The sequence below is a fragment of the Grammomys surdaster genome, unplaced genomic scaffold (assembly GCF_004785775.1).
Source record: "Grammomys surdaster isolate TR1022 unplaced genomic scaffold, NIH_TR_1.0 267, whole genome shotgun sequence".
NCBI classification, from domain to species: Eukaryota; Metazoa; Chordata; class Mammalia; order Rodentia; family Muridae; genus Grammomys; species Grammomys surdaster.
Window position 1 is genome coordinate 2,162,797 of NW_021604708.1, and position 20,979 is coordinate 2,183,775.

General features: G+C 43.5%; 1 protein-coding gene across 4 annotated transcripts in view; it reads right to left on the reverse strand.

Moving 5' to 3' along the window:
- Positions 1-20,979, reverse strand: part of Ripor2 (RHO family interacting cell polarization regulator 2) — a 111,905-nt gene that overhangs the window by 40,748 nt on the left and 50,178 nt on the right. For all 4 annotated transcript variants that reach the window (XM_028776295.1, XM_028776298.1, XM_028776296.1 and 1 more), the window contains exons 2-8: positions 14,292-14,418; positions 13,151-13,306; positions 11,852-11,930; positions 10,130-10,153; positions 9,023-9,076; positions 6,893-7,042; positions 3,878-3,941 (exon numbers count right to left, since the gene is read on the reverse strand). In XM_028776295.1, coding sequence (XP_028632128.1) covers positions 3,878-3,941; positions 6,893-7,042; positions 9,023-9,076; positions 10,130-10,153; positions 11,852-11,930; positions 13,151-13,306; positions 14,292-14,418 — 654 coding nt within the window. The remainder of the gene's footprint in view (positions 1-3,877; positions 3,942-6,892; positions 7,043-9,022; positions 9,077-10,129; positions 10,154-11,851; positions 11,931-13,150; positions 13,307-14,291; positions 14,419-20,979) is intronic.

The following is a 20,979-nucleotide window of genomic DNA, read 5'->3' on the forward strand; positions in this document are numbered from 1 at the left end:
CTTTCTTTCTTTCTTTCTTTCTTTCTTTCTTTCTTTTTTTCTTTCTTTCTTTCTTTCTTTTGATAGTGTCTCACTCTGAAGCCTAGGCTGGCCACAACTTCATAATCCTGCCTCAGCCTCAAGAGTGCTAAGATTACAGGCATGGGCCACCAAACTTGATTTAATTTTCTTTTTTTGTTTTGAGACAGTTTACTATGTAGCCCAAGCTAGTTTTGCACTCAGATCCTCTGGCCTCTGCCCTCAACAACCCCTCCATCCATCCTGGGCTCAGGCTTCTACAGCAGTCTGGTCATGTGATTGATCCAGTTGCTCACGTATGCCCACTGAGCTACTTGGAGGTTCCCCTCCACCCCACATCTTCAGACAACTGTGGTGTCCAGGAGTCATGAGGTGGCAAAGGCTGGTTGGTGTGCATAGCTTAGCAGCTCTTGTCCCCCATGTCTTTATCATCACCATCGCCAGGACAACTGTCTTTCAGGTTGTAGTTATGGAGTTGAGCAAAAGGGAAGTGTGGGAGGGCGTGGCAGGAGGAACTTAGGGGTTGTCAGATCTTCAAATGTGATGCAAGTGGTTGGTTTTGGGAACAGGGGTGGGGGTGGAGGTTGGGTGTATACTAATCAAATATAATGGACAGGCAGCAGTTCATGAGAATCTAGGATGTCATGGCATCTGGGAAGTCTTCTCATTCCTTTTGTGGAGAGAGAAAAAATGGGGCATGAGCACACGTGTGCATGTTTCTGGTTTTTTTTTTTTTATTTTTTATTTTTATTTTAGGAGGGTAGAGGTGATAGAGGTTGAGTCTGGGGCAACCAAGGAAGCATATGAGAAAAGTGGGCAGAGAGACAGCAGAGCAGATGGCTCAGGCATTCACTGCCTCAGCCCAAGCACCCAGTTCACAGTTGGTGACCAGGACATCTCCACTTGTGGCAGAAGCTTACTATCTCTGGGTCTGAGATTTAGATCATGTGGATGGGTGGGTTGTTCCTTCCCAATGCCATACGATTCATGTGCCTATGTTTTAAGCTCAAGGGAATTCTTTCTCTAAGGAAAATCGGCATTTGAGCAATGGTTGATAGTGTTTGCTCAATTATTAGAACTTCTTCATAATGTGGCATTGAGGTGGTCATGTACTGGCAGCTGTGACGGTTAATTTCCATGGTCAAATTGCTTGAATAAAAAACTGCCTAGAAGGCTGGGTATGGTGGTGGCTGACTGTACTGAGCATAGTAAAAAATGCCTTTTTAGAGATGTAAAAATAGCAGGGACACATGAGGCTGGGGAGTCTCCCGAGCCAGGACTACTGTTGGAGACTGAAACCAGACCTTTGGCTAAAATATGTCACAGGTGAGCAGATTTTCAGAGATAGGGTAAGGACCATAGTTAAGAATTTAGAGTGTGAACCTTGTGTGATGACCCTCAGGATAATAAAATATAACTTTTGTTATACAAACTATATGTGTCTACCTTATTGCTTGAGACAGTGACTATAACTCTAGCACTTAGCGGGCAGTGAGTGTTAAGAATATCATGAGTTCAAGGCCAGCTTCAGCTATGTAGCAAATACTACATGAGATCCCTGTCCAGAAAGGAGAATAGGAAAGGAAAGGAAAGGAAAGGAAGGGGAGGGGAGGGGAGGAAAAGGAAAGGGTGGAGCACCGAGAATTAGTGAGGCATAACCCTTTGATGTGTACGTGAGGGTGTTTCCAAGGTCAATTGATTTAGAAGTTAAGACACACCCTGAACGTGTCAACCACATCCTTCAGGTTTGGTTGTTGGAATGAACAAACAAACAAACAAACAAAGTGTGTGTGTGGTGATCAGAGCACCAACATTTCTCTTTTTCTGCTCCTGGTCCCGGGAAATTTGAGTAGTCTTAGCTGCAGACTCCCACAGCCATGAGCTCTTCTATAACCTCTCTGCCATGACTAACTATTCCTGACTCAAGCCATCAACTACAACAAATCCCTTTTCCCCAAAGTTCCTTTTTAAAATCAGGTGTTTGTCACAGAGATGGGAAAAGTAACTAAAGTAGGAGCCAGAACCCCAGGATTCAGCTTCAAGTCTGACCTCAGCTTTCTGTGTGACCTCGGAGAAGTCATCTCATGTCTTTTGGCTACTGGCATCCACACATGAAATAGAAGAAATTATCTCTCTCATCAAAAATGGAAGCATCTGATACTAGTGAACATCAGAAACAGGACTTGAGCAGCCCTTGTTAACAGGGGTGGTGACCTCATTCTTCGTGTGTGTTGGCCTACATGCCATGGGGCAAGGGCAATCCTTGTGCTAACAGTGGCAAAGTAACTTCACTCTGTAAGCTAGGCTGCAATGAACAAGGCTATTAACAGAATCATGCAGAAAGCTTAAAGAGATCCCGAGACCCTCCATCCTGGCTGTATAGATTCTAAACTGCTGAAAGGGAGCATGGATCCAGGGTGGTTTTGAACCACTGACTCAGGTAGAGACCTAAGTGGAAGCAAATGGACCTGGAGAGTTGGAAAGATGCAGATGTCCAACACAGGCAAGGCGCTATGTATGTGCATCACATAACTGCCTGCTGTCTGAGGTCAGAAGAGGGTATCAGATCCCTGGGAACTGGAGTTACCAATGGTTGTAAGCTGCCATGTAGGCACTGGGAACTGAACCCACATCCTCTTCAAGAACCACTGGTGTTCTTAACTACTATGCTGTCTCTCCAGCTCCACCCAGAACCACTTTTAAAGGGTGTTTCCCCCCTTTCACTCTTCTTATTGCAGAAAGTAGGTAAGGTAATAATCCCCATTAGCAACCTAAGGATCAAACTGTTAAACAAGCAAACCAACCCAGAGAAAGGACTGCAGAGGCCCAGCTGTTCAGCTACAGTCAAATGAGCCAAACATGGGAGAGAAAAGGGCTGGCTGTGATGGTACTGTCCCACAGCCCTGACGGACACCATGGACACTGCAGTGTAAGTCTCACCACAGCTAGGTGAAGTTCTTTCCTCTTTTGTGCTGCAGATGCTGTAGTTTAAACCAACAATGCTCTCGATTAGAACAGATTCACAGCAACATGGGAGCAGAGGAACAAATGAAATGATTGACATGACAATGACAGTAAGCCACGGTGAGATGGGTATGATGAGACCAGCATGGTGAGGCAGGTCTATACTCCCAGTGCTTGGCCCGTTACAGGAGGAGGATTGATTGCCATGAGTTTAAAACCAGCCTGAGTTACAAAGAAAAAAAAAAAGTCTTCAAACTAAAAAGAAAATATTTAAAGTAGATAAATAAATAGATTGCTAATTGGCAATGTGATGAGGCTGCCAGGCAAATCTAGAAGGTCGGATGGGGGTTTGTGTCAGATTAAAGGGAGCCCAACTGACAGCTAATTATAACACATGGACCCTGTGTGGGTCCTAATTGAAGCAACACAACTCTAGGAAGCATTCGTGAGACAGCTGGGATATCTGCAAACAAACTAGGTTAATAACAGAGGCTTGCTAATTTCCTTAGATGTGATAATGGGACAACAGGCCAAGGCACTGCAGTTACGTAAGATGGCCCTATTCTTTCAGAACTGTACTGAAGTTTACAGGCGCTTCTGACACTCTTGGCTTCTCCTCCTCTGGAGTTTTCTAGTTCATCAAAGGGAAAAGAAAGAGTGGCAAAGCCTTGGTGATTACTGAGTCGTGGGACGGACTCTGGGGTTTTGCTGTTTCACTCATTCGATAAACACCATTTTCAAGTGTGAAGACAAGGTTCAAGTAGAGACCCATCTAGAAATTAGCATAAGTGGAAGGCCCAAGAGTAGGCGACCCTATGTCTTTGCAAAAGCACACCTTCTCGAGAATCTCTGTGGACATGACATCTTTATCCATCTCTGAACAAGAACAGATTACCTTTCATCTTGATGGAGAATTCTCCCAGCAGACTCTCCAACTCTGCTTCAATGGTGCACATGTTCTGCAAAGAGCATAGGAAACGGTGTTAGATCCTCCTTCCTCTGCACGGCGGCTCGAGGCATTTCCACAGTGATAGCATTCGACAGGAGGCATGCTCCTGTTTCCTGTGAGTACCCAGTACCCGCTGCAAGACAGGCAGAACAACGTAACGCTTCTAGTGCATGGGATAGCTGGGGCTTAGATGAACAAGTTAAATGATATCCAAGTAATCAGACAACTCTAGAATGCGGATGTTCTAAGAACAGACGCACAACTGTACAAGAAGGCGGTACTATTGTGATGGGGAATCAGCCATGCACACCTATAGGAAGAGAGCCATGCTCCAGGTTAAACAAGCTGGGTCAGCCACTCTCTAGTGTGTTCCTGTTTCATAATACTATGTCATAAATCACACATTTATATATATCTTTTACTTGCTAAATTCAAAATAAAATTAAGAAAGAAGCAGCCAGGCTTGGTGGTATGTGCTTTTAATCTCTGTACAAGGAAGGCAGAGAGGTTGCCCTCCGGGGCTTGTGCTTACACGCCTAGCTTACTTACATGCCTAGCTTACTTACAAGCCTAGCTTACTTACTGGAGAGTTCCAGACTAGTGAGAGACCCTGTCTCAAAACAAAACAAATAAACCCCAACAAAATGTATGGTAGCACCCAGGAGGATGCAGGCTGAGGTCTTCCTCACGTTTCTATACCTGCCTCTCTACATCACACACAGACATGTGTACATACACATACACAATTCTGGGGAGGGGGACGAGAAGTATAGAAGTTTGATTCTACCCAAGTGAGGCAGACTTCCAATGTGATGTTATGAAGCCCCAGAATGAGCCCCTGGGTTGAGTAGGGGTCCCCTCCTCACTGTGGTGTTAAGGGAACGAGATACTGAGGGCTATAACCTGACCATACCCATTCTACCGCTCCAGTATCAGATGACCTAATGAGATCAGTTGGACTTTAAGTGTCCCAGCCAGTGTGTCTCTCCAGTGAGAGCTTCCTGCAGCTCAGCTGGGGCAATGCAAGCCTCTCTGCTATAGTCAGCAGGTCTGGCCCTCTCTGCTTCTGTGACCCTCTTCTTCATGGCCAGCTTCAACTGCGGCCTGTGCAAGTTGCTATTCTGACAAAAGTGAGGCCACTTAGTAATCACCAACAGGCTCAAGCAGGGCATCAGGGAGCTCTAGAAGTCCCCAGGCTCTGCTTATTTGAGTCTTTGTTTTGCTCAGTGCTGTCACTTGTGTGGGACAGGGGAGAATGGCGTTATCCTTCCTGTAGGAAGTCCTCAGTACTTCAGACAGCTTGGCAAAGCTGGGGAGCATTTCCTCAGGTCTGAGCTCTGAGTAGCTTGAAAGCGTTGAAAAGAAAATCTCAGCACTGCAAATAGTTTGTTTCCTCAGAGCCTGGGGCCTCTCTGCAAGGGACCTGTTTTGAGACCTACCAGGTGTGTCATCAGGCACGTTGGGAATGCGACTACTGTCTTAAGAACTCAGGGGCCACTAGATTAACGGCTGAAGTCACCCATGAATCCAGCCAGGGTTGAACACTGTTTGAAATTAAAAAATACTTGGAGAACTGCTGCTGCAGGTGGGATAAAAATCACATAAGGTTTTCAGCACTTCGAAACTGTAATGCTTATTAGGGCACAAGCTGTTCTTCCTGAGAACCCGAGGTCAGTTCCCAATACCTCCAGTTCCCAGCACCTACACTGTGACTCGTAACTATAGTTACAGGTGATCCAGTGCCCTCTTCCAGCAAGTACTCAAATGCCTGAGTGATCACCACAGAGCTTATTTATTTTGAGACACATTCTTGCTATGTAGTCCTAGCTGGCCTGGTAGTCACTATTACTCAGCCCAGGATGACCTCAAACTTGCAGTAATTCTCCTGCTTCAGCTTGCAAGTGTTGGGATTACACTAAGCCCAGCTTATTTTATGAATTTAAAAGCATTCTTCTGAATTTAGGCAAAGAAGGGCCTAATGTTAAATCATGAAAAGAGAAAGACTTATTTGGTTCAAGCAGCCCTGTGGTGTGAGCATAAAAGGATCATAAGACAGATGCTCGGCTCTGCGAATTGCCCACTAGATCCTGCTCGAGCCATGACTTCACTGGTGACATCTGATCTCCAAATGAAGTCTCCAGGGACAGTGAGAAGTGCAGCTTTAATAATTCAGCCTCTTCATGAAGGGCATGCATTAGTGTTAGGTGACCCCTAGGGGGTGAAACCCTCCCTGTCTGATGATACTTGGACCCCAGAGACTGTCAGAAACCAGGAAGATACATTACTGTTCATTTCTGTTCATGGATAAATCTCTCATCACCCTCCTACACACACACACACATACACATGCACACACACACACACACACACACACACACACACACAGAGGCACACAGGCACAGAACTGTAGGCAGAATGGAGTCCAATATCAAAACTGTATGTTGGCTAGCCATTGTATCACGGGTTCTACTCTTCCTTCAGGGCACAATACAGTACTTAGAAGTGAATTTAAATGATAAAATATTAGGCTTTATGGCTCAGTTCAGACAATTCCACCATTACCTTGCTTGCCTGCAGCTTTTTTTCATATTTGAGGGGAGGGGCCTCATGTCTGCCAGCAAATAAATGTTCTGCCACTGACCTACTTTCCCAACTCTCTTTTTACATTGTTGCTGTTTACATTTTGAGCCGTGATCTCACTGAACTGTCCAGCCTTGCCTTGAACTCATTCAAGTAGCCCAAGTTCACTCACTTGAACTTGTAATCCCTCTATTTCAACTTCCTGAGTAGCTGGGATTACAGGCCTGTGCCAGCAGGCCTGCCTGCCCCTCCCCTCCCCCCCCCTCTCTCTCTGTGTGTGTGTGTGTGTGTGTGTGTGTGTGTGTGTGTGTGTGTGTGTTCCTCTTTCTGACAGTGACTAACTATTCTGATCTGGTCATGGAAAGAGACTGCAGGATTTACCTCTGTGTACTCCTTGTAGCTGCGGTTGATCTCAGACAGACTCTCCCGGGCAGCCTTGCTGGCAGGGGATGTTGCAAAAGCTTGCTTCATCTTGCTGGCACCATCTTGGAGACGACGTTGGATACAATAGGCTTCATAGAGCTCATCTACCTGCCAGAACCCAAACAGGAAACAGATAAATAACCGTCATGCTTGAGAAAAGTCCCATAGGCTGTTATCATGCCCTTAAAGATACACTGTATTTCTGTTCTGGAGAAGCAGTAGATTGTCAAGAGTGATTCCTTACATCAGTCACTTATTTATTTTCAATACTGATACCCGTTTGTTTGTTTGTTTGTTTGTTTCAAAGCAGATTTTGCTTGAATCTTGTTTCCAAATTATGCAAGTTAAAAAGGCCCTTTCATGTCTTTGAGGCAACCACTGGGATTGTTTAAATTGGCTTAGGCAGCTGGCCTAGCACATGCCTATAATCCCAGCACTTGAGAGGCTGAGGTAGGAGGGTTGTGGATTCTAAGCCATTGAGATCCTGCCTCAAATAGAAAGAGAGATAAAGGGAGGGATGGGGGAAGAGAAGGGCTATGGGGATACACAGAGAAGAAGGGGAACACTGGAAAATGTGTAGGTCTGAGCTGAACTGTGGGGTTAGACAAGGAGGACAGGAGCCTTCTACATGAGAAAAAGCATTGGGGAGGTTCTAATTTTACATCAAAGAGAAAATGTGTAGAATGCAAAACTATTATCACTTTAAGAGACATTATTAACAAGTGATACCTTGTAGGTATTTTATCTATGCATTTGTGCATGTGTTTGTGTGAATGAGTGTGTAAGTGAGCATATGTGTGAGTGTGAGTATGTGAGTGTGTGTGTATGTGAGTGTGAGTATGTGTGTGTGTTTGTGTGCGTGAGTGTATGTGTAAGTATGTGAGTATATGTGTGAGTGTAAGTGTGTGTATGAGTGTGAGTGTGTGTCAGTGTATGTATGTGTGTGAGTGTAGGAGCCAGAAGATGGCACCAGCTGTCTTCATCTATTACTCTAAATCTATTCCTTTGAAGCAAAAGTGGTGGCTCCCTGAACCTGTAGTCAGGTTTTCTCAGTTAAGCCTAAGGCCAGCAAGCCACACCCATCCTCTTGTCTTTGCCCCAACTGGAGCTGGGTTACAGGCATTTTTGGGATACCCAGCTTGTGGCGTGGGTGCTGGGATCCAAACTTTGGTCTTTGTTATTGTGTAAATGTGTAGCAAGTACTCTTAACACAGAACCATCCTCCTAAGCTTAGACTGGCCTTTTTTCTTTTTTAAAAGATTATTTTATTTTTAATCATGTATATATTGTGTATGTCTATGTGCAGGTATGTGCACTTGAGTGCAGGTGCCCTTGGAAGCCAGAAGAAGGCATCAAATCCCCCAGGTCTGGAGTTACAGGCAGTTGTGAGCCAAGGGGTGTGAATTCTTCAAGAGCAGTATGTGCTCTTAACCACAGAGTCATCTCTCCAGCCCAGGATTAAGCATTTAAAAAATAAAAAATCAGGTTATTTACTGAAAATAGTTTTGTGAAATCATGGATCAATAGTAGAGAAAATTCAGTTAAGTTGGTCACACTTATGAGAGTGACGTCTAAACAGTACCAGATAATCAGGCTTCACATTCTTATCTCTCCCATCTCTCTTCTCCCTTCCCCTCCCTTACTTAACTCCTCTCTTTCTTCTAGATTTTCTTTATCTATATTTTACGTGCATTGTTGTTTTGCTTGCATGTATGCCTGTGTACCACATACATGCCTGGTATTTATGGAAGCCAGAAGAAGGTGTCAGATTCCCTGGAACTGGAGTTACAATTGAGCTACCCTGTTGGGGCTGGGAACTGAACCTGGGTCCTTGGCATGAGCAGCCAATGCTCTTAACTGTGGCACTATTTCTGCAGCCCCAAGGCTTCCATTTCTACATTCAGCTGATGCATCTAGTTACAGCCATCCGGTATCCATGTGAGCATGCACTGGGCAGTAACTGAGAGCAGGAATACAGAGGCAGAGACAAGAGCAGCAGTTAAAGCCATCCGATACCCATGTGAGCATGCACTGGGCAGTAACTGAGAGCAGGAATACAGAGGCAGAGACAAGAGCAGCACTGGTTACCTTACTAATGTGAAACTCCAGGCGTCGCATGTATCTCTCAATCGTTTTAATTTGCTGGAATTAAAAGGAGAAGTTTGAAGAAAGAACAGCCACCCACAGCACAATTGATTAGGCTCCTGAGAGAAATTTCACGAGCCTGTTCTCCACACACATCCCATAAGTACTTTCCTACTTTCCTTCTACCTTGGTCACTAGTTTAGTGTTGTCCTAATGTTAATTTGGAAAATATTTTTCAAAACACTAACTAGCCTGAGAGATGATCTTGAACTAATTATGGTCATCCCATGGTAAAACCAAAGTGGCTAATCCATTTGATTTTTGGCGAAGCAGTATCATTTGGATGATATCTAAATTTCTTCATAATATATTTTGCATGTTCTAAAATGAGCTTCTGCACATTGAATTGTGCAATTGAATCTAGAACTGGGTCAGCTTTATAATTGTTGTTTGTGCATTGTGATAGCTGTCCATTTGGGCTCACAGATGCAGCTGGTCATGCCATCCCAACGAGTTACAAATATTGTAACATACATTTGATTTAATTGCCTTTTAAAGCTTCTTTGTAGGGAATACCATGATTAGATTAGGCATTGAAATAAAGCTATGTATATAGAACGGCATGGAGGGTGTACAACTAAGAAGGAAGACACAAGAACCTCCCTTCTAAAAGGCCTGAAGGAATTTTGTTAAAAAGAATATACATTTTACATGAAAAGGAAGAACTAGATTTAACTGGAATAATTTCTACTTTTATATTTTTGAAACATTATGTTATATATGTATGGAATCATTTTAGTGGCACATAAACAATTATGGCATGAATTAGAGATGTCTCAGACTTGATGAAAAGGGCAGTTACACGGTGAGGATCTCAAAATACAAGTTCCAGGCTCAGGGACCAGAACAAACTCACATCTTGGAGTCCTTGTTCCCCCTCATGCTCTTTGATTCTGTTGGCCCTGATGTTCATGGACACCCCCCCCCCGCCCAGTCATACTTTATCTGGAATCTTCCTACCCCCAAAGGGTCTCTACTGATATTCTGACATCTGCTCCAAGTGCAGAGCTTCGTTTTTCAGCAGCACCCCAACACAGAATGCTAGCCTACCTTGTCTAGGTCATACAGCACACCCTGAAACAAAAAGAAGATTCCTTGGTTACAACACATCCTCCTTAGAAATCCTGCCCACTTTAATAAACAGCTCAGATCCCACCTATCTATCTATTCATTGCCCGTGAAGGAATCACCAGCCCCACCAAACTCTATTGGCTTTTTTGGCATTTGCTTTTAATGAGTAAACTCTAGGTTATTTGGGATACTTTCAAGAGCCAGCATCACATGACCGCTGTGACTCTACAGTTGCACCCTGTTCTTGTGGCTTCTTGGCAGCTTGAACGGTTCATAAACAAAACCCAAAGAGCATTTTAGTCTACATGCCAATGAAGTGAAAGGCAAACACATATTAAACACAGGTGCCAGGTCTACATATTCAGACTCTCCTGGGGTTTCCTGTTGCCTTGAAATGTTAAGGTGTAGTAAATCACACTTTGAAATGATCAAAATCAGTCCTCACAATCTCATCAGAAGAGAGGACATTAGCCATACAGCATGGATTCTAATGGGGCTCAATGGTGCTTTCACACTGGCCACTTAGTGACCTGCCTCCCTTCCTTCCCTGCCTGCTGCCACTGACTGGGTAGTTAACTTTCAGTCAAGTTGACACAAGTCAGGGTCATCTACAACGAGGGATCAATAAGAAAATAGCATCAGATTGGCAGCTAGGCAAGTATGTAGGGACATTTTCTTAAATAATTAATATTTAATTATTAATATTAATATTTAATATTTAATGATTAATATGGGTGGGTCCTGTACATTTTGGGTTGTGCACTCCTGAGCACATGGTTCTGAGGACTATAAGAAAGCAGGCTGAGGAAGGCACAAGGAGGAAGCCAGTAAGCAGTGCTCCTCCTTGGCCTCTGCTAATGTTCCTGCCACCAGGTTCCTGCCCTGACTTCTCTCTATGATAGAGTATACAACCTGTGAGCCGAAATAAACCTTTTTTTTTCCCAGTAAGTTGCATTTGGCTGTGGTGTTTATCATAGCAATAGAAAGCAAACTAGGACACTGGCCTACATTTACAAATTGAAGATAAAGCAAATGTTCTCATTTCTGAATATACTAAGGAGATGCTACGAAAATAGCAACAGATCATTTTGTTATATTATTTAGAGTTTTCTTTTAAAGATGTAATTATGTATCTTAGTATATGAGCACTTTGTCTGCATGTATCACTGCATACCAGAAGAGGGCATCAGATCATGAGCTGCCAAATGGGTGCTGGGAATTGAACTCAGGACCTTTGGAAGAGTAGTCAGTGCTCTTAACCACTGAATCATTTCTCCAACCCCACTTAGAGTTTTCTAAAACTCTAATCATTTTATCATCTTTATTTCATCATGAAGTATATCTACAAAAACACATAGCACATACTCAGAAGTATTAAGACTAAAGCATTTAAAAGAAAAACACTTTTTTCTTTTTATTATTATTGTGGTTTGTTTTGTTTTGGTGAGGCAAGGCTTCCCTATATGAGGCTGGCCATCTTCCTGCCTCAGCCTCTCTCCTTCTGGGGTTGTAGGTGTGAGCCACTAGTCTCAGCAATTCTTCCTTCCAAAATACACACCAGGAGGCAATGGCTTTGCTCCTTGTATCTGTTTTCTTTAACATTCTCCTCCCTCTGATACTTCTCCCCTCCAGTAAGTGAGGAGAGGACACCCCCCCCCACCACCACCCTGTGTTAGCATTCTCATGATCAGAGGTACCTACCAGGCGAGAGTTTCTCTTCATATCTTTTAATTGAGCAGTCAGCTTGTCCAGCTCTGTCTGGTGAAACTCCAGGTACTCACTGCAAAGGTAAGACATCATGGTGAGTGCTCACTTCTGGAGCCATCTGAGCAGTCGCTGACCTTTGCCTTCTGAGAGGGGGTTAAGAATAGTGATCGCAGCCAGGTGACTCACACCTGTAAGCTCAGCCCTTGGGAGACTGAAGCAGGGCTATTCTAGGCCAGCCTGGGCTTCATAGTAAGTTTCAGGCTAGCCTGGATTCTAGAGTGAGACCCTGCCTCTCTCTTGAAAAAGAATCAAAACTTTGACTTGAGGCTGGAGAACATTCTGAAAGCCTAGTAGCCACATCTGATCCTGTCTAGTTTGAAGAAAGGAAACAGAGGTGGCTGGAGCACCCCCTTGAGGCTGAAAATCCAGAAGAGAAAAGTCAACAAGGAGGGAAGAGTTAGGCAGGACCTAGGTCACACAGTTTTGTCTAGTTAAACCTGGTAGTTACCGTAGGTGCCTTACCAAACTGCTAGGCAAGTGTTCTTCAGGACAAACTATCCTTAAACACATTCAGGAAGGTTTCAGAACCCTTTATGAACTGTTTGCACCAATGTCTGTTTGAGGCAGTTTGTATACTATGTCACCCAGGCTGACTTTGAACTCCTGACTTTGAACTTTGATGATGCTCCTTCGTTGGCCTCCTGAGCTCTAGGTAGAATTACAAGTGTGACCCACACTACACCTGGCTCAGAACCCTTCTTTAGCAATCTCTAGTTCAGCTATGGCTGTCCACTATTGGCTAAGTGATGTTCAATAGTACAGGGGTTTAGCTATAAACACACTACTTCAGGATCATGATACGATGTGCAAATACAACCTGTCTCCCATCTGTGAGACTTATAAATAGCTGCCTGAATGATAGAGCAAGAAGGAAACACCCAGGAAAGTGTTCTGGCACACTCCCCACCCACCCACTCTGCAATCCCAGAATCTGGTAGGTGGAGACCTGATCAGAACTGCAAGGTCTACATAGGGAGTTCAAGACTAGCCTGGGCTGCATGAGATCCTGCCTCATAAACAAAACAAAGAATAATGTAGCAGTGGCTCACACGGCCCTTTCAAAACAGATTTCCTATGACTGGTTTTTAGGAAGGAAAAAGGTTTTAGAGAAAAAGAAGAGGGGGAGGAGGAGGAAAAGGAGGAGGAGGAGGAGGAGGAGGAGGAGGAGGAGGAGGAGGAGGAGGAAAAAGATCCTCTTTCCCAAAGGCACATAGTTAAGGTCATTTTTCTTACTCAAGTCCATTTTTCAGGGCCCTGTAGACCTCCTCCACTCTCTTTGGCTGAGGCTCTTTGGGGGTGTTGTTATTTTTGTGTCCTAGATTATGCATTTTCTTCAGCTTGGCCTGAGGCTTCTTGAGAGCGGAGGCATTTTCAATGAAGGAGTTACACCTAAAGAAAGAGAAGAGAAAGGAAACTGTGAGCCTCAGGCATCAAAAGACCCACTAGAGAAAAGCCTTTTAAACTGTAGTGCCTTCATCCTACTGCCTGGAGGATTGAGACATGGCCTTGAACAGCACAGACCGGAACTAGCTGCATTTTGTTTCTTGACATTTGTTTGCTGAAAGCTTTGCAGAGCAGAAGCTCTACCCTGCAGGCATAGCCTTTTGAGGGTATCCTTGGAGTCTAGCTTTTAGAGAGCCAGGTTTCAGGTGGAAACAAGGAACAGGTAGAAGTAATATCCAACCAAAGGAAAAGAAAAGTCATTGTATAATATCAGATACAAACTTAATGACTTGCTAGGATGTGAGTGATATCTTTCTTGTAAAGTGTCCAAAGCTCAACAAATAGCTAACTTTCTAGGGCATTAAACTAAAACATGGAGCTTGGACTTAGAGCTGTCCTTGAAGTCTTAGTTAGCTTACTTTACTTTTATTATTATTTTGCATTGGGGTCTGCTAGTACATAGTACATGTATGTACTTATACGTCTGAAAGCTGACTTTTGGGTATTGGCCTTTGTTACTCTTCACATTATGTTTTTGAGACAGTCTCTCTCTGAACCTGGAGCTCCCCTTGGGAAGGGAGAACTTCGTCCATGAGGGTGACTTCTCTTGCATGTTAGCCATTCACTCTCTGAACGTTCTTGGTTTTATGAGAGGAGGAGATTCCAGGGACACTAGAGCCTAATTTCCCAACCCCTACCTGAATGACATCATATATATATATATATATATATATATATATAGATATATATATGCAAAGGGCTGGCTCACCCTAAATCCTCAGATATCTTTGCAAAAGGAATTGTAAGTGATAGGAATGATTGCCCTTATTTCGGGATGTGTTATCCTTTCCATGAAGAAGACATTAGCTGGTACACATGTGCACACACAGCCCCTTTCTGCTGCATCCCAGGAGGAGTACCCAGTACTTGCCTGGATCGCCTTTCCTGCAGCCCACTAAAACCTGCGAAGGACTGGCTCCGGATGATGCCATTGGGCCCGCCAGGAGAGAAGGACTGGGATCCCACCAGCATGATTTCTGGGAGTCTAGTTGGCAGTCCTGTAGGCAGAGGGAAAATCATGGTGGCTGTCAGGCTTGTCAACATTCAGAGGTGTGACAAGGTGAAGTGTCTCATGAGATCCTGGTCATGAAATGCTTCTGAGACTTTCCTAAAAAGATATTTATCCACTTAGATCAAAATAAATACAAACACACCAAATTGCTGCCACTCAGGTTTCCTTTGGGGTGGGGGGTATGTGTATATAATATACATATGTTTACATGTGTGTGGGCATGTTTGTATATGCATGTAGACACTCAAGGTTGACTGTGGAAATCTTCCTATATTGTGGTCACTTTTTGTGGCAGAGTCTCTCAAATGAATGTAGACATTGACTGTAAGGCTAGTATACTTAGCCAGCTTGCTCCAAGGATCTCATTTTCAACTTCCCAGTGCTGGGATTGTAGGCCAGCTGCTAAGCCTGCCCAGAATTTATGTGGGTTCTGGTGACTGACACTTCATCCTCAAGCCTGCAGAGCAAGTGTTTTATCCACTGAGCTGTTCCTCATCTCCCCAACCCAATGTATATTTCCTTTAAGAGTTCCCTTCCTTCCTTCCTTCCTTCCTTCCTTCCTTCCTTCCTTCCTTCCTCCCTCCCTCCCTCCCTCTCTCCCTCCCTCCCTCCTTCTTTCCTCCTCTGTCCCTCTTTCCTTTTCTTTTCTCCCCTTCCTTCCTCTTTCCCCTCCCCCTTCTTTCTTAGGTTCAACCAAGGTTTACTAAAGATGAGAACATTTGTGATGGTTCAGTCCATTCAATTACAACAGGACTGCACAAATGAGCCACCATCAAAGTTTCAGAGAGTCCAACCTGAAATTCAAAACATAGTCAGGCCTGTAGCTGGGACTTATTTACGTATAAGGCTGTAAATACAAGGTTTCTTTAATGATAAACTTATTTAAACTCTTTTCCCTTTCTCTCCTTATTTTGACAGGTAAGGTTGTGTCACTGCATTGTCTGGGAAAACAAGAAAGGACAGAAGGAGAACCCACAAAAAAAGTGATCAACTGAGTTAGATAAGAACACAAGAGAGGTAGGAGGTCACGGAGGGCTCGATACTTTTTGAACTCTGGTTCTCTGTTTGGCTTTGTGAAGATCCCCTGTGACAGACCAAGGTGCAGTGTCAAGTGCAACTTCAGCTGGACAGAAGCCTAAGGTTAGTCCCCCAAGGGACTGCCCTAGAACTGTGAGATAACCCTACCCACTGTCAACCAGACAGCCTCAAAGCATGCACCATTGTCTCAGCAGGTGATGTCATCCCAGGCAGGGACTGAGCTCACAGGAATAGGAGAGTGTACACATTGAAACCTCCAAAGGTTAGACACACACCAATTAGTGTGTTTGGGAATCATCACCCACTGTTCTTTAAAGACGGGAGGAGAAAGAGAGAACAGCTAAACCCTCAGAGAGCAGACACCCTTCCACACTGTCACGGGAGTTTAAGTCTCTATACCTCTGGGAAAAGTGTGCCTTATTCCCGGGGACAAAGTGCTCACTCACATGGAGGTCAATCTAGGGACAAGCAGCAAGTAGGCTGGCTTTTCCAAGGGATGGGACTAAAACCTCATGGCTGCCAAAGACAGAAGGGATTCTCTTGAATTTTAAATGTAACGAGATAGAACTATGTAAAGTTTGGGTTTAAAAGAAACAAGCAAAACATACAGTTTCATCATACTTAAATCCTAGCACACAGAGCAAAGGTGCCAGGCTTGTCCAAGTGTGAGCCCAGCTTTCTCTGTGCATCAAGTTCTAGGCCAGCCAGAACAACATGGTGAGACCCTGCCTACAATTCCAACTGCCAAGGCAGGAGAATTGCTATGAGTTCAAAGTCACCCTGGGTGGCTTAGTGGGTTCTAGGCCAGTCTGGGCTATATAGTGAGACTCCCTCTCAAAACACCCACACCAAAACAAAATAAAAATACATAATATATACATATATACATAATATATACATCATTTCTAGAAACTCTGAGACACTTAAATATTTTAAATAGTGTAATGGCTATTTCTGCTTGTCAACTTGACTATATCTAGAACAATCCAGAGTTGGAAAGTTCACCTGTTATCCAGATCGCGAGGCTGGAAGACACAAGTTTCTGACCTGGATTAGCATGGAGATCTTGAGGCACAGTGGCCACGAAAAGCTTAGGCACAGGCAAGTAGTACACACCTTTAATCCCAGGAGACTAAGGCAAGAAGATCTCTGAATTCAAGGTCAGCCTAAGACAAAACAAGTTCTAGATCCAGGAGTGGTGGTTCACACCTTTAATCTGGGCCACACCTTCTGCTAGAGACCTACCTAAGGACATTGGAAGAAGGAAGGTTTGGTCTTCTTTGATGTTTGCACTTACTTGCCAGCATATCTGTTGGAATCTACTTCTACAGAAGATCAGCTGAAACAACTAGCCTTGTGGGACTGAGCAACTACTAGATTCTTGGACTTCCAATTCACAGCTGCCCGTTGCTGAGGAGTTGGAGTACAGACTGTAAGTCATCATAATAAATTCCCTCAACATAGAAAGACATTCCATATGGTCTGTGATTCTAGAGAACCCTGACTAATACTAATAGCTTTAATGTTTGTTTGTTTGTTTGTTGGACTGTGCACAGAAATGAGACTGTTCCTGGTTACTCCGTATCAGTCCCAAGGCTCACAGAAAAGTTCAGTTTCTTGAATTCCTCAACAAATTCTCACAATTGATCTCGATGGCCCTTAGGTATCTATCTACATTTCAGTGAGGGCATGGTCCTTGGGCTCACTGTGCTGGCCTCGTGCTGCATGATGTCACCTGAAAACTTTCAAGAGTCATCAGGAAGGCACCATGGCCCATATTGTCTTTACTCCATCAGGTTTTGTTTGTTTTTCTTTGGTGCTAGTCATTGAACAGAGGGCCCCACATGTGAGTCAGGGGCTCTACCCAGTCCTGTATGCAATAATTTGACAGCTAAACATTCATCCGAATAAGTCTCAACTTGACAAATCTTTTAAATTTTATGTTATTATTTTATGTGCATGGTTCTTTTGTCTTTGAGCATGTTTGTGAGCTACAAGCTAGAAGTGCTGGTTGAGGTCAGAAGAGAGCACCAGAGTTACAGATGGTTGTGAGCTGCCTTATGAATGCTGGGAATTGAACCCAGGCCCTCTGGAAGAACCAACGGTGCTCTTAACAGTTGAGCTTTCTCTGTAGACCCAAGTTGACAAATCTTATTAAGTTTCATTTGTAAATTGTTCAACAGGTCTAATGAAGCACAGTCATTTGATTAAAAACAAACAAACAAACAAACAAACATTAAAGCTATTTAAAAGTGTCCCAGAGTTTCTAGAAATTACACTTACCTATGTATGTATACATGCAGGCATGCATTTTTTGTTTTTTTTTTTTGTTTTTTTGTTTTTTGTTTTTTCTTTTTTGGTGTGTTTTGAGAGGTAGTCTCACTGTGTAGCCCAGGCTGGCCTATAACCCACTAAGCCACCCAGGGTGACTTTGAACTCATAGCAATTCTCCTGCCTTGGCAGTTGGACTTGTAGGCAGGGTCTCACCATGTTGTTCTGGCTGGCCTAGAACTTACTGCACAGAGAAAGCTGGGCTCACACTTGGACAAGCCTGGCACCGTTGCTCCGTGTGTTAGGATTTAAGTATGATGAAACTGTATGTTTTGCTTGTTTCTTTTAAACCCAAAAGATTTTTTTCTCTTATTCTTTGCATCAGTAGATTAAGCTGCAGTCACCTGGCTTTATGCCGCAGGCATTCTAGGATAATTAATATAGGCAACGACCTGTTTATACGATTGTTCCAAAGGCCCCTCAGGTGATTCTGATGTCTAGCAGAGTTGTGGATACACTGTCTTAGAAGTTTCTATTGCACAGTCAGCTGCACTAAGATAGACTTGCAACAAAAAGGAGAACGAGAGAGCAAAGGAAATGCATCCTGTTGGGTAGAATATAAAACTTACATCAGTGTTACAACTGATCAAAACCAAAATGTTTTCTTGAATGTTATTCTTTATTTTATATTCATTTACTTATTTTGAGGCTGGATATATATACTATATAACTCAGGCTGGCCTGTAACTCTCTATGTGACCCAGACTTAGCCTCAGCCTCCTGAATGCTGGGATTATTGAATATCATGCCTGGCTTGTTATTATTCAGTCTTAAGTCCCTATCTGCAAAACGCTGGTGTCACCTTAGGTGAATGAAATGCTACCTTACAAAAGTTGTGTCCCAAGATTGTGTAATCTGTTCATTTCTCCTCTCTGTCATGGGGATGAAAGCATCTAAGAGCAGGTGCTGTGAAGGGTTTTAGGATATACATGCATTGGCAGATGAAATGTTACTCAGAAAATGTTTACTAACTTCCCATGGGGGACGTGTGACTGTTACGAGTGTGGCTGGTGAGGGGTTAATTCTGACTTATCTCTTCTATCCCGCAATGATCGTCAGGCTACCAGGAAAGAATTTGTGAGCTGGTTTAGATTCAAATCTCTAACCTTCCATCAGTTCCCCTGCCTGACCCACCTGCGCACACCTGTGCATGCATGCACACATGCATGTACACATACACACACCCATGCAGGCATGCATGTATGTACATGTTCATGCACATGGACACACACACACCAAATTCTTAAAGAAATGAGGTGAGTTGTGCAGGGTAGGGGCCACTGACCAGTGTAGAGGGAACAACACACCCTCCCCCAACCCTGCAGGTCTCCAGACTCAGAATGAAGGGTAACAAATCTTTTTTTTTTCTTTCTTTGTTTTTGAGAGAGGGTCTCAAACTTGCTATGTAGTAGAGGCTGACATTGACCTCTGGGTCCTTCTGCAGCTGCTTCTCCAGTCCTGGGATTACAGGTATGCACCAGCATGCCTGTCTAGGGTGACATCTTTGCTACATTACTTTCAGCTCCTCCAGCCTTTAGTCCGAGGAAATGACCTTGCAACTCTGCATCTTTGAGAATCTTTTTTAAAAAAAGTACTAGCAGAGTTGTTGGGCCACTGATGGAAGGGATACATGGTGGTATGGACATGTAAAACATGCTCATGCTTTCATGTGGCTTGAGGGAGATACCTAAGAGCACAGAGAGGCACATAAGAGACGTTAGTTCCAAGCAATGTTTGTAACACTGAGGAATAGCATCCATGCTAATTACTGGGCCTGGTACCATGCTTGCCTATCATTCACAAGACCCTGGGCTCAATGCTCAGCATCATACACACACACGAATCATCACAGACGTAGTGAGTGCACTGTGGTGTAACCACTAAGGTTGAGAACTATCACAGTAAAGATAATGACAGGCCAAATGGTATATGGAAGTCATCCCAGCACTGGGGAGGCTGATGCAGAAGGAGTGAATTCAAGGTCTATCTTGGGTCCTAAGTAAGACCCTATCTCAAACCCAGTAATAATAGTAAATAATAATAATAAGGTGTCAGATAATTCTTCTAATGAAAGACCTCTAGGACTTAGTAGGCAACAGTATAATCCCAGGAATGGTAAAAACGAAACCATAGGAAACTCTGTACATTGATGGAAAAGTTGTGGAGGCATAGACAGTTGTCTATGGATAGGCAGGGCTGAGTGGTAGTCAGCAACATTTTGGTATTGTCTACATTTTGTTCTTACAGAGATTAATACATGTATTATTCATGGATGCAACATTCCTTTTCTTGAGATTGTAGACCACTGGAGTCAGGAGTAAAGAGAGGACAGCTTATCCCATAAACCATGTAAGATAGCTGTTGGGTGCCAACTTTATTTATGTTGTATAGAGAAGAAATATGATTCCTAAGAAATGACGCAGTAGATTTCATAAATTTTGAGTAGATTCAAGCAAGTCACAATTCCCCTGATATATTTATTTTGAATTATGTAACAAGTTCCTGACTTTCATTCAAAAGGCCATGAGAGATTATACCATATTTACATTTCTAAGCTTCGTCAAAAGCATTTCCAATAAGCTGAGTTCCTTTCATGCACACAAACCATCAGCAGATTCACAGAGCCACTTTTGGATGCTGTTATTCATCTTCAGGACTGCTGGGGTTTGCAAAAAGACTTCTTAGGGCTGGAGGGATGTCTCAGTTGTTTCTAACACTGGCTACTCTTCAAGAGGACCAGGGTTTGAGCCCCAGCACCCACAATCATAACTCCAGTACCAGAGATTGGATTCCTTCTTCTGGCCCCTTTGAACATTGCATGCGTGTGGTACACATACATGTATGTTTGTGATGCATATACATACAGGCAGGCAAAGCAGTTAAATATACATAAAAATAATAAAAATGTAAAAGACTGGTCTTTCTGAAAATTACAGCTGAATTAATATTCATCTTTCTGCATTAAAACCCAGAAAAGGATTTGTGTATGTGGAGAGATGGCTCAGCAGCAGCTAAGGGCAATTGCTTTTCTTCCAGAGGACCTTAGCTTAGTTCCCAGAGCCTGTGCTTACAGGGCTTACAACCACCTATAACTCCAGCTCCAGGGTACCTGGTGTTCTCATTTGGTATCAACACACACACACACACACACACACACACACACACACACACACACACA